General features: G+C 41.2%; 1 protein-coding gene across 2 annotated transcripts in view; it reads left to right on the forward strand.

Annotated features, from left to right (window-relative positions):
- Positions 1-16325, forward strand: part of pot1 (protection of telomeres 1 homolog) — a 381260-nt gene that overhangs the window by 86407 nt on the left and 278528 nt on the right. For both annotated transcript variants that reach the window (XM_073059088.1, XM_073059086.1), the window contains exon 3: positions 5443-5515. In XM_073059088.1, the coding sequence (XP_072915189.1) occupies positions 5443-5515 (73 nt within the window). The remainder of the gene's footprint in view (positions 1-5442; positions 5516-16325) is intronic.

The following is a 16325-nucleotide window of genomic DNA, read 5'->3' on the forward strand; positions in this document are numbered from 1 at the left end:
CTGAATTATGTCACTTTTTACTGATTTTGAATGGATTAAGTATGTCAGAACTGCAAGAATATTTATTCTATGTGAGCACTTTGTGCAATGGATGAGCTATAGATCCCAATATAATGAGGATCTGGAACCTTCAGAGAGGGTGGAGAAGCAGTTCACCAGGATTCTGCCCGGATTAAAGGGAGTTTGAACAAACTTGAATTATTTTCTCTGGGCGAAGGCAGAAGGGAGACTTGTTAGAACTTTGTAAAGTCATGAGAGGCAGAGATGGAGTAGGCAGCTGGTACCTAGGTCAAGATGTCAGATACTGGAAGGTTTGCATTTTTGTTCCACACAGAGAGTAGTGAGTTTCTGGAGTATGCTCTCGGGAGTGGTAATGGAGGACAATAGTGTTTGAGAGGACCTTTTTCTGTTCAGCACCGTTCTGTGGACATCAATTTTGGTTTAATTTAGCTAACTTGACAGGAATGTCATGGCAAGTGTGCATACTCTGGATTCCAGTAATTGAAAATTAAATCGCCCTGTGGGTACTCCGGAGCTTTGCCAGACTTTTTGAACCAAGCACTTTGCTACCTGTCGTGACTGAGAACTTTTGTGTCATTAGTTTGGGTGTTAATTAACTTGACAATTCAAAGTGCAGAAATTTTCTAATGTTATTAAATAGCTGCCTTTGAGTTTTCTATTGCTTGATATACTTCTGACATAAGATACCCCTCTTGGATAGAATCATTGCATTAACAAATGATCCACATTCATTCCCAAACTTTCATGCATTTTGAAGTGACTAACTATCCCATGGCCAGACCTTTCTGCTTAAAAGCCTTTACTTCATAACTGTGCACTCATTATGAACATTTTTGCTAAGGGGACAAATTTCTGGCTCTCTAGCCTATTGATGGCCTCAGAATTTTTTTATCCTTCATTGGGACCGACCTCAGCTTCCCTGCTCCAAGGAGAACAGGCCCAGTCTGTCTTCATAACTGAAGTACTTGATCCAGCAACATCCGGGTGAATCTCCTCTGTACACTATCCAGTGCAATCCCACCCTTCCTCTCATGTGGAGACCAGAACTGCACAAGGTTTCTCAGCTGTAGCCTAAATAGTGGTTTAGGGAGTTTTACCATCACCTTTCTGCTCTTGTATTGCATGTTACAGGCATCCCTTCTTAACCAACTTACTTGCTTGTGCTGCATGCTTTAGAGATCCTTGAACATATTCACAAAGCGTCCTCTAGTTCTTAATATTTCCTAGGATTTTTAAAAATCATTTTGAATATCCTAGCCATATTAATACATATTTCACCTCCCTACCTCATATATTTCAGGAATAAATTCCATCTGCCGTGATGCTTTATAAGGCATTGCTCAGACTGCAATTGGAGTATTGTAGGCATTTTTGGGCCCTTTATCTAGGAAAAGACATGCTGGTATTGCAGAGGGCCCAGAGGAGGTTCACAAAAATGATTTGGAAATGAAAGAGTTAACATATGAGAAGTGTTTGATGGCTCTGGATCTGTATTCGCTGGAGGTTGGAAGAATGACGAGGGAATCTCATTGAAACCTATCAAATATTGAAAGACCTAGATAGAGTAGATTAGAGAGGATGTTTCCAGTAATTTGGAGAGTCTTGGACCAGAGGTCATAGTCTTAGATCAAGAGGAATTTCCATTTAGAACAAAGATGAAGAGGAATTTCTTTAATCAGAGGGTTTTGAATCTGTGGAATTCATTGGCATAGACTGCTGTGGATCTAAAGTGGAGGTTTATAGGTCCTTGATTAGTCAAGGTGTCAAAGATTGTCGGGAGAAGGCAGGAGAATGGGGCTGAGAGTCATGATGGAATGATGGAGGAGACTCAATGGGCTGCATGGCCTAATTCTGCTCCTATGTCTTATGGTCTTGTCTTGCCAACACATGTATTTTGTTCCTAAACTGAAGACAATCCTTTTTAATGTCAAGCAACATCACCAATTTTTGAATCACTTGCAAACTTACTTGTCATACCTCCTAAATTCACATACAGATCATTAATGCATATAACAAATAGCAAGGGTCCCTGCACTGATCCACGTGGTACACCATTAGCTGGGGCATTTCTGATTTAAAAGCAGTTCACCACTCCCTTATTGAATTTTATACTTTATGTCAAATACACTAGATTACTACAATGCACTTTCTACCTGCAGCCTAGTGACAATCTTCAGCTCATTCAGAACACTGCTGCTAGTAAATTGTGAACATGCATTGGAAGTGTGGAGGCACATTTGATTTGGCACAAATGGTGCATTTTATTGTAATTTTTGATGTGCATGTTACAAATAAAGCTAATTTTTAATTTTTACCACTGACTTTGCCTATCTCTCCTGATCTTGAAAAAAGCCAATATTTTGTGTTTAAAGTATGAAAATTACTTACAGAGCCACTGCATTACCTTCCTTGGCAGCTTGCATATATCTCATCAGGCTCTTAATATTCACCTATCAAAGCTCCAAGCCTTTGTTAGTAAACTCCAGCCTCTGCGCACTTTAAGAACAAGGATATCAGACACATAGGAATACGTTCATCTCCAACAAAATGCTGGAGGAACTTAGTAGGTCAGACAGCATCTGTAAAAAGAGTAAACATTTGACATCTTGGGCCAAAGCTCTTCATCAATACAGGGAATGAGAATATCAATTGGAAATGTGAAGCAGGCGGCTTGAGATAAAGGCTTTTTTATTGTACTTTCACTAAGGACTTGCTGATGGGGCTGTTTTTAATTCAACATATTTTCCACACTTGTGGAAACCACAGAAAGGGTGCAGAGGAGATTTACAAGGATGATGCCTGGATTGGGAAGCATGCCTTATGAGAATAGGTTGAGTGAACTCTTGCCTTTTCTACTCGGAGCGAAGGAGGATGAGAGGTGACCTGATGGAGGTGTACAAGATGATGAGAGGCATTGATAGTGTGGATAGTCAGAGGCTTTTTCCCAGGGCTGAAATGGCTAGCATTAGAGGGCATAGTTTTAAGGTGCTTGGAAGTAGATACAGAGGAGATGTCAGGGGTAAGTGTTTTACGCAGAGAGTGGTGAGTGTGTGGAATGGGCTGCCTGAGGTGGAAACGACAGGGTCTTTTAAGAGACTCCTGGATGGATACATGGAGCTTAGTAAAATAGAAAGCTATGGGTAAGCCTAGGTAGTTCTAAGGTAAGGACATGTTCGGCACAGCTTTGTGTGCCAAAGGGCCTGAATTTTGCTGCAGGTTTTCTGTTTCTGTGTTTCTCCAGAGAGGTGAAAAAATAGTTGTGTTGAGGCTTTAAATGATTTCTGTTCATGAACCACAAATGTTCATGGGCGGTGGTAGATGAGAGTCACATTAAGAAGGGATGCTGCACAGATCTACAATACAATAATAAAAACATAGCTCTATGATTCAAAGGAAACTCTCTGGCTTCTGTTTGAGTTGGTTTACCAGCAGCTGACTGTTGGAACAGAACTTGTTCTGGCTGCGCACACTCCCAGTGCTGTGACCGAGCACATGTTAGCTTAATCTCTGGATGGAGTATTTTGCATTTATAGTACTGCTGGAGATTAGTATCTTGGAACTATTCCCTCTTCATGCAACAGAGGCAGTGGGCTGTGTTAATTGCAGAATGCCATTCACCTGATAATGGTCATTTACACGTTTGTTCCTGTTGGAACGGTCTGTATTGGCGAAGATGCACTTTTACAGAAGCACTAACATTAGGGAAGCTTCTGGTGTCACTGTATTCTTCAAGTACCAAATTAGTGAGTAACCGTGGTGATGGGCACAGGACTCTCGGGTTTGAATTCACATTCTCAGACTGCAGTGGCTTTAAAGATTGCCCTCCAATTTAAATACGTCAGATTATGTAGGAACTAACCTGTAGTTTAATCAGATACATTGGCTTGCAACTGCAGTTTGTCGTCAAAGAAGCTATCCATTGAGTCCTGATGTGGTGTCTCAGCTTGGAACCTTGACAGATTATTCCTCTCCATAGATGTTGCTTGATCTGCTGAATTCCTCCAGCAATTTGTGTGCGTTTCCTTGCATTTCCAGCATCTGTAGATTTTCTTGTGTTTGTAACCATTGATAATGCTTATTTTTAAAATTTTGTTGTTGAAGTTTCATACTCATAAGAGTTTTTTTCTAAGTTGGATTTTGCATCTTATTGTTTTATACAGACGTGCCCAACATTTGCAAATCTAGTATTTGTCGCCTGTTGCCAACTTCATTTAAGAAGAAATGGTGAGCTGAGCTGCAATGCAACAGACTGGTTAGCTGGTCCCTTTCAGAGATATTTGTATTGCAGTATGCCTGGAGGCACACAAAGACTCAGGGAGGACAGCACATTTCAGCTTCTGAAGGACGTTAGACAGCTGGATGGGGTTTTTATGACAGAATGGTAGTTTTATGGTCACCATTATGTTGTCCAAGCCATGTTTATTGTATTTAAATTCCATAAGTGCCTTAATGGGATTTGAACTCCCTCTCTGCATTATTAATCCAGATTTCTGGATTTTAAATCTGGTAGTTTAACTGGTTTTCCAATATTTGGTCATTAAGAGAACATGGAGTCATAGACATGAGAAAGTCTGTAGATGCTGGAAATCCAACTGTACACCACAGAAACAGGCTACTTGGTGCAACATGTAGTTGCTGTCATTATTCATGTTTTCAATAACCTTGTCAGCATTCAGCTTCTGTTTTAGTGATTCAGCATGTACCTTAAAAAATGTCCTAGAAGTAGCATAGCAGTCACTAAGTTAACTTTTGTGTCAAGATATGGGCAAAGGGCTGGGGGTTTGAATAAGATGGCCGATGCTTGAGATTCAAAAGACTTGGAGGTGATTTCCTCTTTGGAGAGGTCTTGATAAGTTGGACGCTGAGAGATCACCTCACTTGGATGAAGTGTCCAGGCCTCAAGGCATCAGGAGTAGCCAATGGTATTGGGGTGACAGAAAATATCTTTGCGCTTATGGTCAGAAACTATTTACCTCAGAATACTATGACGCATTAGTTACTGACCATATATAAGTAGATATAGTATACATTATGGTAGAAATTTTTAAATTAAAGAATCAAGGAACATGATGATAGCTGGACAAAATTGATGATCCACTGTGATATTTAATGGACTAAGGGCCATGTGCTGTATCGCTTCCATTTCGAATGTTATTAAGTGATATGGCATCACTCCTGGATTTCAGGAGGAGGCTTAATGTGGTGTGCAGCTCATTTTAAGCTGCTTTACTCCAGTCATTGTCAAGGTGATTTTCTATAATGACACTGGTGGGATTTATTTTCTTCTTGAATCTGCTTTTTCCTATCTAGTATCTCTTTGCAAGAACAGCAGGGAAGAATGTTTAACAAAACATCTTGAAAGCCACATGCAAGAAGGCAGTGACCAATTTTTAATTGGGATTGTATCTTTCTGATTTCTAGGGAACAATTTCAGTGAAGTATTCACCGCATGAACTTGGAACAGGAGAAAAAGTTTTAAAAATAGTTTTGGAAGGTAAGCTACTCTTGGTTGATGGAGCAAATTCTAATTTAGAGTAAAACACAGGCACTGTTCTTTAAAGGAGAACACAATTCACTTTGATGCACTGTTGTTGTTGCCATTCCATTTGTAACTTAAAATTACTGCAGTTTTAACCAGAATGCACGATTGATGCTGTCTATCTTAAAATGGTTACATATTTTCTAATTGCATTGAGAAACATCTTCCTTGAAATAAAGACCAAGGTTCCACCTTCCATTTCTGTTCGTACTTATGCACCTGAATTTAGCTATTTATATGAATGAACACCAAGTTCCTTTGACACCTTTGAAAAATTGCTTGTCTCTCGTCATTGAAAAAAATATTAATGTTTATCTCTGGTCAAAAGAGGCAGCTTCACACTTTGAATTCTACGTGCCATGGTTATTTCTCACTCATTTATTTGTGCAACTTCCTCTCTTCAGCTACACAGTGTACTGTGCTATGTAGATAGCATAATTTAGAATTTTTGATATTCATCTCTTTATTCCAGGTCATTAATAAATGTTCCAGTAAGTAGCCCAGTAAGGTTAGATATTGTCAATCTGAGAATGTTTCCTTTTTATCCTGGTCAATTACTGACTCAAGTCATAGTGTTAGAACAACCTCCGACCTGATGACACCTTATCACAAGCAAGAGAAGGTCTGCAGATGCTGAAAAGCAAAGTAATACACACTAAATTCTGGAGGAACTCGGCAGGCCAGACAGCTTCCACGGAAAAAAGTAAACAGTCGACGTTTTGGGCTGAATCTCTTCATTAGGACTGGAAATAAGATCTTAGGAGTCAGAGTAAGAGGTGGTGGGAGTGGGGAAAGGAGTACAAGGTAGGAAGTGATGGGTGAAACCACGAGATGGGGAGAGGTGAAGTAAAGAGCTGGGAAGTCGATTGGTGAAAGAGATGAAAGGCTGGAGAAGGGGAATCTGATAGGAGAGGACAGAAGGCCATGGAAGAAAGGGAAGGGGGAGGAATACCAGAGGGAGATGATGGGCAGGTAAGGAGATAAAATGTGAGATGGGAATGGGAAATGGTAGAGGAGAAGGTTGTGGGATGATTACAGGTAGTTCGAGAAATTGATTTACATGCCATCAAGTTGGAGGCTACCCCAGAAGGAATATAATGTCTTGCTCCTCCAACCCAAGCAGGGCCTCATCGCGGCAGTGGAGGAGGCCATGGACTGACATGTTGGAATGGAAAATAGAATTGAAATGGGTGGCCAGTGGGATTTCCTGCATTTTCTGGCAGAAGGAGCAGTCTCACAATTTATGTCTGCCAGAAAAAACTGGGATCACCTGGTAGCCACCCATTTTAATTCCACTCCCCATCCCATTCTGACATGTCAGTCCATGGCATCCTATACTGCTGTTCAGGCTGGAGGAGTAACACCTTGTATTCCTTCTGGGTAGGATCCAGCCTACCTGTCCATCAACTCCTTCTGGTGCTCTGTCCCCCTTCCCCTTCCCCTTCCCCTCACCTCCCCTATCAGATTCCCCCTTCTCCAGCCATGTATCTCTTTCACCAGTTGATTTCCCAGCTCTTTACTTCACCCATCCTCCACTCCCAGTTTCACCTCTCCTTCCCCGACCTTCTTACTCTGACTTCTAAACTCTCTTTTTTTCAGTGCTGATGAAGGGTCTCGGCCCGAAACATCGACTGTTTACTCTTTTCCATAGATGCTACCTGGCCTGCTAAGGTCCTCCAGCATTTTGTGATGACACCTCATATTCTGTCTGGGTAGGCTCCAACCTGATGGCATGAATATTGCATTCTCTTCTTGTTTAAAAAAAAAAGTCCCCTCTCCTCTCCTTTTCCTCTATTCCCCATCCTGGCCCCCTACCTCTTGACACCTGCTTACCACCTCTCCTGGGTCCCCTCCACCTTCCATTTCTGGTAAGGTCCACTCTACTCTCCCAGCAGATTCCTTTATCATTCCTACCCACCTGGTTTCACCTATCACCTTCTAGTGTGTCCTCCTTCCCCTCCCCCTACCTTTTTATTCTGTCACTTCCTCTTCCTTTCCAGTTCTGAAGAAGGGTCTAGGCCCTAACTGTCAACTGTTCACTCTTTTCCATAGATGCTGCCTGACCTGCTGAGTTTCTCCAGCATTTTGTGTGTGTTGCTTTGGATTTCCAGCATCTGCAGAATTTCCCATATTCAATTCTGTCAGCTTTTTTAGCAATCTCATGTAAGGATCTTTATTAAATACCATCTAGAAATCCAGATTATATTAAATCCATGCTTAAACATACTCATCATTGAGGTTAACTGGCCGGTCTATCCTTTCTGTCAACTGTATGTGCCACCATGTGCCTGCTGACTTATCTGACTTGGTAAGTCTTTATCTGTTTACAAAGGCTTGTTCGTTTGTAACTAACCTCTTGCTCTAATCTATTACCACATAAACTTACACTAATTCATACTTGCTGAAGTATCTGGTCAATGGAATATAAGTACTGTACATGGAAAAAAAAGTTTAAATTTGTGCTGCACAAACTCTCCTTCAAGCAGCATCATTGGAAGGTGAAATAGTCCATGTTTTAGGTTTGAGATCCAACGGAATTGGGAAAGAATGAGATGCTGGATTGAGAAACTGTAATTTGGGGAGATTTGAAACAATATAACTACACTTTCCGCAAGTATTTTACCAGTTCCCAAGAGAGCAAGAATGCCTTGAAGAGTTCTTGGTGGCTGAAAAATTTTCAGTGGTTCAAATAATTTATCAGACTAGTGGTATACAGCAGCCTAAAGCTCTGTTGTGTGTGTGAACACCGCCTTAGCCCTCCCCCACTCTCAAACAAGGGTTTGGTGAAGAGCAGAATCAGAATCTGAATCAGGTTTATTATCACCGGCATGTGTTGGGAAATTTGTTAACTTAGCAGCAGCAGTTTAATGCAATACATAATATAGAAAAAAAAGTAAGTAAATCAATTACGATATATGTCTATTGAATAGATTAAAAAAACGTGCAAAAACAGAAATAACATATATTAAAAAGGTGAGGTAGCGTTCATGGGTATAATGTCCATTTAGGAATCAGATGGCAGAGGGGAAGAAGCTGTTCCTGAATCGCTGAGTGTGTGCCTTCAGGCTTCTGTACCTCCTACCTGACGGTAACAGTGAGAAAAGGGCATGCCCTGGGTGCTGGAGGTCCTTAATAATGGACACTGACTTTCTGAGACACCGCTCCTTGAAGATATCCTGGGTACTTTGTAGGCTAGTACCCAAGATGGAGCCGACTAAATTTATGACCCTCTGCAGCTTCTCTTGGTGCTGTGCAGTAGCCCACCACCCCCATACCAGACAGTGATGCAGCCTGTCAGAATGCTCTCCACGGTATATCAATAGAAGTTTTTGAGTGTTTTTGTTGACGTACCAATTCTCTTCAAATTCCTAATGAAGTATAGTCACTGTCTTGCCTTCTTTATAGCTGCATCAATATGCTGGGACCAGGTTAGGTCCTCAGAGATCTTGACACCCAGGAACTTGTAACTGCTCGCTCTCTCCAGTTGTGATCCCTCTATGAAGATTGGTTTGTGTTCCTTTGTCTTACCCTTCCTGAAGTCCACAATCAGTTTTTTCGTCTTACTGACGTTGAGTGCCATGTTGTTGCTGCGACACCACTCCACAAGTTGGCATATCTCACTATTGTACGCCCTTTCATCACCATCTGAGATTCTACCAACAATAGTTGTATCATCAGCAAATTTATAAATGGTATTTGCGTCATGCCTAGCCACGCAGTCATGTGTATAGAGAGAGTAGAGCAGTGGGCTAAGCACACACCCCTGAGGAGCGCCAGTGTTGATCGTCAGCGAGGAGGATATGTTATCACCAATCCGCACAGATTGTAGTCTCCAGGTTAGGAAGTCGAGGATCCAATTGCAGAGGGAGGTACGGGGGCTCAGGTCCTGTAACTTCTCAATCAGGATTGTGGAAATGATGGTATTAAATACTGAGCTATAGTCGATGAACAGCATCCTGACGTAGGTGTTTGTGTTGTCCAGGTGGTCTAAAGCTGGGTGGAGAGCCGTTGAGATTGTGTCTTCCATTGACCTATTGTGACAATAAGCAAATTGCAATGGGTCCGGTTCCTTGCTGAGGCAGGAGTTCAGTCTAGTCATGACCAACCTCTCAAAGCATTTCATCACTGTCGATGTGAGTGTCACACGGCGATAGTCATTAAAGCAGCTCATGTTATTCTTTTTAGGCACTGGTGTAGTTGTTACCTTTTTGAAGCAAGTGGGAACTTCAGTCCACAGCAGTGAGAGGTTGAAAATGTCCTTGAATACTCCCGCAAGTTGGTTGGCACAGGTTTCAGAGCCCTACCAGGTACTCCATCAGGACCTTCTGCCTTGTAGGGGTTCACTCTCTTTAAAGACAGCCTAACATTGGCCTCTGAGACGGAGGTCACAGGGTCACCAGGTGCAGCAGGGACCTTCACAGCTGTAGTTGTGTTCTCCCTTTCAAAGTGTGCATTTAAGGCGTTGAGTTCATCTGGTAGTGAAGCATCACTGCCGTTCATGCTATTGGATTTCGCTTTGCAGGAAGTCATGTCTTGCAGACCCTGCCAGAATTGTTGGACATCCGATGTTACCTCCAACCTTGTTTGAAATTCTCTTCATCCTTGAAATAGCCCTCTACAAGTCGTACCTGGTTTTCTTTTATAGACTGGGGTCACCAGACTTGAATGTCACAGATTTAATCTTCAGCAGGCGACGTACCTCCTGGTTCATCTATGGTTTTGCTTTGGGAATGTACAGCAAGTCTTTGTTGGCACACACTCATCCACACAGGTTTTAATGAAGTTGGTAACAACAGAAGCATACTCATCCAGGTTCGAAGATGAATCCCTGAATACGGCCCAGACCACCATTTCAAAGCAGTCCTGTAAGTGCTCCTGTGCTTCCTTTGTCCATACCTTCTTGGTCCTCACTACTGGTGTTGCAGTCTTCAGTCTCTGCCTATACTCAGGGAGTAGAAGTACAGCCAGGTGATCAGACTTCCCAATGTGAGGGTGTGGAATAGCACGGTAGGCATTCTTGATGGTGGTGTAACAGTGGTCCAGTGTGTTGCTTCCTCTGGTTTTGCAAATGATCTGTTGATGGTAATTGTTTAGTGATTTTTTTTTCAGACAGGCCTAGTTAAAATCTTCCAAAACAATGGTGAAAGCATTAGGGTGCCCTGTTTCGTGCATGTTGATCCCATTGCTCTGATTATCTAAAACCTGATTGACATTGCCCTGAGGTGGAATATATACTGCTACCAAAATGATCCCGGAAATCTCCCATGGTAGGTAAATGGACAACACTTAACTGTGAGATATTCCAGGTCTGGTGAGCAGAATTGGGACAGCACTGATATATTTGTGCACCAAGAAGAGTTGATCATGAGGCATACTCCTCCACCTTCGCTTTTGAGAGACTCTATAGATCTATCCTGATGGTGTATAATAAACCCATCAATCTGAATTGCTGCATCTGGTATGGAAGGGGATAACCAGGATTCCGTGAAGAAAAAGACACACACGGTCCTAATGTCCCTCTGATTCAGCACCCTAGCTCTGAGATCATCAATTTTATTCACAGTAGTGTACACAGGTCAAAGCTTGCATCATTTAACATGCACAGTGGACATTGTTATTGCAGGATTCAGATGGTCTTTGGTGAAGAAGACTGAAACATGTAGTTCAGGAGGAGGCAGGAGGGGATAAGTTGCCTGTAGGACTGAAAGGCAGGTAGAAAACATGAAGGGAGGATCAGTGTATGAGATTCATTGGCCATAAACCAGGTGAGAATGGTTGTGCTCAAATTGCATAGTCCCACACCTTGTTTGTCTTGCGAAAGCTGTTCTTCTGTCCATACACCAGATCAATTGTTTTACTCATTGGTGAGCATTGGTTTCCTTCAGTCTGGTGGTAGTAAGGTTGGTGTTTTGTACATTTCCAGGGGTTGCACGATGAACGATTCTGCTCCTAATGTAGGAGCCGAATCACGTGCCTACTCTAGGACTGAGCTGTTCATTTTTGCATTCCGTGCATGGCTGAATGTGCTATTCAAATGTGTTGAACTTTGCTTAATCCCATTATGCGTATTGGGACACTATCTTGTGTAAGTGTGTTCTTTATAGTGGGGACTGGAAGTATATTTACATCTAATAAAATTCACACAATTTTTAAAATACAAGTTCTTTTGTGTATAGAGCAAGACTTTTGCATGCTTGGAAAGAAATTCTTGGACTTTTGTCTTCGGTTTCATAATCTTCCCCAATAAAATGTTGTGACTTTATAGGTAAATATTTTCCTCCTCTTTTTCTCATAATTTTAACATTATTTTCTTCTCATTGCTGTCAAAACAGATACAATAAGCTTGTGATTCTTTAATGCTATTTATTTCCAGTTCAATTGTCTCTTCACCTTTTCACCTCTTTAACTGTTATAAGACTGTTTCTATTAATTGTGTACGTTTGTTCACCAATGTGAGTTTTTTGTTTTCTTTCTGGTACTTACTGATCCCTACGGCTCTCCTGGTCTGCTGAACAATTTTCTTGCATTCTTGTAAATTTTATTATTTGTCTTGATGCCATGTCTTTGTTAATTATGCTTGCTTAACAGCTCAAATACCTTTTATAGGGTGTATATTTGTTTAGTAATGTTCCAAAATGCTGTTTTAAGTACTTCCCACTGATCATTGCTTAATCAATCAAGCATTTCAGCATAAATTTCTGCTGTCAATTCAGTTCATCACTTCAAAATTTTAAATTCTAATAGAATGAATAGGTCTTTTTCTAAAATAGACAATAAGGAGTTTTGGCTTGATTTAAATCTCGATACTGTTTAACACATAGTTTTGTCAGGTCTTTCTTGATAAAGCAACTTAAATTTATGTACAGAAGGTTTTTTTTAAGTCTAACCACTGATTGCGTATGCATGAGCTTTTAAAGTAATTGAATATTATTTCAAGTGAAAGCATGGGTAATTATCGAATTAAGATTTGCTAAACTCACTACAAATAAGTGTTCATACATTAAACATTCATTGAAGTGGATACAAGAGTGGGGCATTTGACCTACAACTTGTTTCCTCATCACTCATAGATTATCAGTCAAACACTAACACACACAAAATGCTGGTGAAACACAGCAGGCCAGGCAGCATCTATAAGGAGAAGCACTGTTGCCGTTTCGGGCCGAGACCCTTCGTCAGGACTAACTGAAAGGAAAGATAGTAAGAGATTTGAAAGTAGTGGGGGGAGGGGGAAATGCGAAATGATAGGAGAAGACCGGAGGGGGTGGAATGAAGCTAAGAGCTGGAAAGGTGATTGCCGAAAGTGATACAGAGCTGGAGAAGGGAAAGGATCATGGGACGGGAGGCCTCGGGAGAAAGAAAGGGGGGGGGGGGGGAAGCACCAGAGGGAGATGGAGAACAGGCAAACATGTCTGTTCTCCATATGTCAGGGATATAAATATGTCAGGGATGGGGTAAGTAGGGGAGGAGGGGCATTAATGGAAGTTAGAGAAGTCAATGTTCATGCCATCAGGTTGGAGGCTACCCAGCCGGTATATAAGGTGTTGTTTCCTCCAACCTGAGTTTGGATTCATTTTGACAGTAGAGGAGGCCATGGATAGACATATCAGAATGGGAATGGGACGTGGAATTAAAATGTGTGGCCACTGGGAGATCCTGCTTTCTCTGGCGGACCGAGCGTAGGTTTTCAGCAAAACGGAGTTCGTTCATCTTTTCACTATAAGATGAACCTTCCAGTTCAGTTATTCTCATAAACCAACCAGAACTGCTTCAGTTGAGAGTACAAAAGGACAACAATAATATTAATATGCACAATACTCCATACATATAACCATATAACAATTACAGCACGGAAACAGGCCATCTCGGCCCTCCTAGTCCATGCTGAATGCTTACTTTCACCTAGTCCCACCAACCTGCACTCAGCCCATAACCCTCCGTTCCTTTCCTGGCCATATATCCATTTTTTTAAAAATGACAATATCGAACCTAAACGTTGCCTCATCCTCTATAGGTGAAGGAAAACCTCCTGCTTTGTGTTCAGTTCTCCTTTCAATCAATGACAACACCTTATTGGCTTAATTAACTACTTGTTGTATTTCCATGATGTACAAAGCCTACCCAGATCCTTCTGCACTGTCTCACCGCTTAAATAATATTCCTTTATATTTTCCATGCTAGAATGGGCAATTAGTTTGTCTTTGCACTTTATTTGATTTTTCACTTCATTTCTTTTCCTGCACTGCAGTTTTCTCCAGAATTGTATTCTGCATTCTGTTTGCCCCCTTTTGTGCCACATTGATACAGCTACAGAAAGCATGCAAACAAAAAAACTTTCACTGTATCTCAGTGTATGCAACAAAGATAGACTTATAACTAATTTCATATTTTCTACATTATTCTGAATGTGACCGATCTTCCTCGGGTAAACTGCATAATGCCTTTCTTACAGCCTTATTCCTGCCTGTATTTTTTATGTTCAGCACCCTGGGTGGCCTGGTGGAGATGCGCCCCTACCAAAGGAGGTGTAAGGCGCTCCTCTCCTCTGTTAATATGCAGGTCACCCCTGGGCAAGGTGTAGCACCTGCTTAGCCCCCCGATCAGGGTCATGTGAAGCCATGGGAGCAGGTGGTGGTCGGCCAAATGAGCTGCTGGTGTATATAGAAAGTCTTGGGTATGCGCCAGGCAGACTATCTCTGAGGATTATTGATAATGGCTGGTGTCACTTGTTTTGTAAAGACACTGCCCAGAAAAAGGTAATGGCAAACCACTTCTGTAGAAAAAAGTTGCCAAGATCAGTCAAGGCCATGGAAAGACCATGATCACCCATGTCATATGATATAGCACATAATGAAATGAATGAACATAGCAACCATACCATTCCAGTCACTTAGATAAACTGCAGAACAATGAGGTCCCAGCACTAATCGTTAAGGTGTGTCACATGCTACATTTCCCAACAAAGAAAGAGACTAGTTTACCCCTACTTTGTTTCTTGTAGACCAATCATCTACCCACTCCAATGCATACTATATTGTGAGGTTTGTCTTCCACAAAAACCTTTCGTGCCTCAACTTGTCAAGTGGCTTCTGGAAATGAAGGTTTGTACGTCCACTTGATGCACTTTGTCTACTGAACATGATTCACATCTCTTTTGCTTCTCTTTTTTCGGACCAGTTTTCGTAATTATTTCATTTGAATTGTAAAGGGCAGAAGAGATCATTCAATCCATTCAGCTTGAGCTTGCTTGATGGAAATGCAGTCCAGCTTGTTCCACTCGCCTGGTCCCCATCCAACTTTATTTTCTTCCAGATATGTATGACCCTCCATCCCGAAGTTTGCTAGTGATCTATATTCACACTCCATCACATGGACTAGTGGAGATCCGAGCCACTTGTTCCACAAATGTTTTGCTTCATTTCTTCCCTCTGCTTTTGCCAAAAATTTTGTCTGTGCCCTCCGGTTGCTAATCCTTCGGCCTCTGGAACTCATTTCTCTTTATCTACTCAATTTAAACCCCCGATTTCAGGAAACTGTACTGTAAAATTGCTGAGGATGCAGTCACAGGTTCTCAAGAAGACTTTAACACTAAATCTCACCACTGCAACTATTTCAGTCTGTCTATTTTAAAATATGTCCAGAATGTGTGTCTTGGACTGAACAGATGTTTATAAATGATTAGGGTAATTCCTTGGCTCTGTTATGCTTGTATTTTTATGAAGCCCTGTTTAATATTGCACTGGCTATATTGAACAGTTCCTCAATTTGTTCAATCAAGGTCTGTCTGTGTACTGTTCTGCATGAATTTCATCTGTCTTGTGTCTCTTTGACCTTTCTTCCTTCACTGCTTTCATTCTTCCAATCTGTCCATACCATGTGACTATGCATGCAAGTTAACATTTTGTGACCATTACATGGGTTTAATAAGAGAAAATAAAGTGTGGAAAATAGACATCTCAGCTCCACACTCGGCACCATGACGTGGGGCAGCAGAGATGACTGGAGAAGACGTGAAGGGAAGCTGCTTTCAAAATAATATACAACAGTCTGTTGGAATTCCAATACACTACCTTGAAACTCATAATGGCTGAAACTTTAATGATCAAATCGATAATTATTAGAACAGATTTATAGGCAACACTGGCAAAAAGGGTAGCAAGTACTTTTCCTCTGTTTTCTTTCTTGGAATTGGTTTATTGTTGTCACATTTACCGAGATACAGTGAAAAGCTTGTCTTGATACTGTTCATACAGATCAGAACATGATACAGACTATTGAGGAGGAACAAGGTAAAGAATAATAATGCAGAATAAAGTGTAACAGCTACAGAGAAAGTGCATTGTGAGTAAACAAAAAGGTACAAGATTATAAGGCGGTAGATTGTGTGGTCAAGAGTATAAATTATTGTCCTAGGGAACCATTTAATAGTCTTACAAATAGCAGTGTAAAAGCAGTCACTGAGCCTTGTATATGAGCTGTTAGGCTTTTATATCTTATGCTGCATGGAAGAATTTTCCGTTCTTTCTATTCAAAATAAAAGTTATTTGGTTCTACTGGGTCACACAAGTGATGCTAGTCTACCTTTATCAATTTTCCTGCCAGCCTTGATCACATGATGACATTAATCAAAAGAATAGTCTTATCATTTTAGTGTGCCCCTGGAATTTAGAAGTATGAAGACATGAACTTTAGTAAGAAAAATCAAATGGGCAAATTATTAGTTAAATAGAGAGAGAGACTGACAGTGAAAGAAGTGTAGAGTGTT

This window comes from Hemitrygon akajei, chromosome 10, assembly GCF_048418815.1.
Source record: "Hemitrygon akajei chromosome 10, sHemAka1.3, whole genome shotgun sequence".
Taxonomy (NCBI): Eukaryota; Metazoa; Chordata; class Chondrichthyes; order Myliobatiformes; family Dasyatidae; genus Hemitrygon; species Hemitrygon akajei.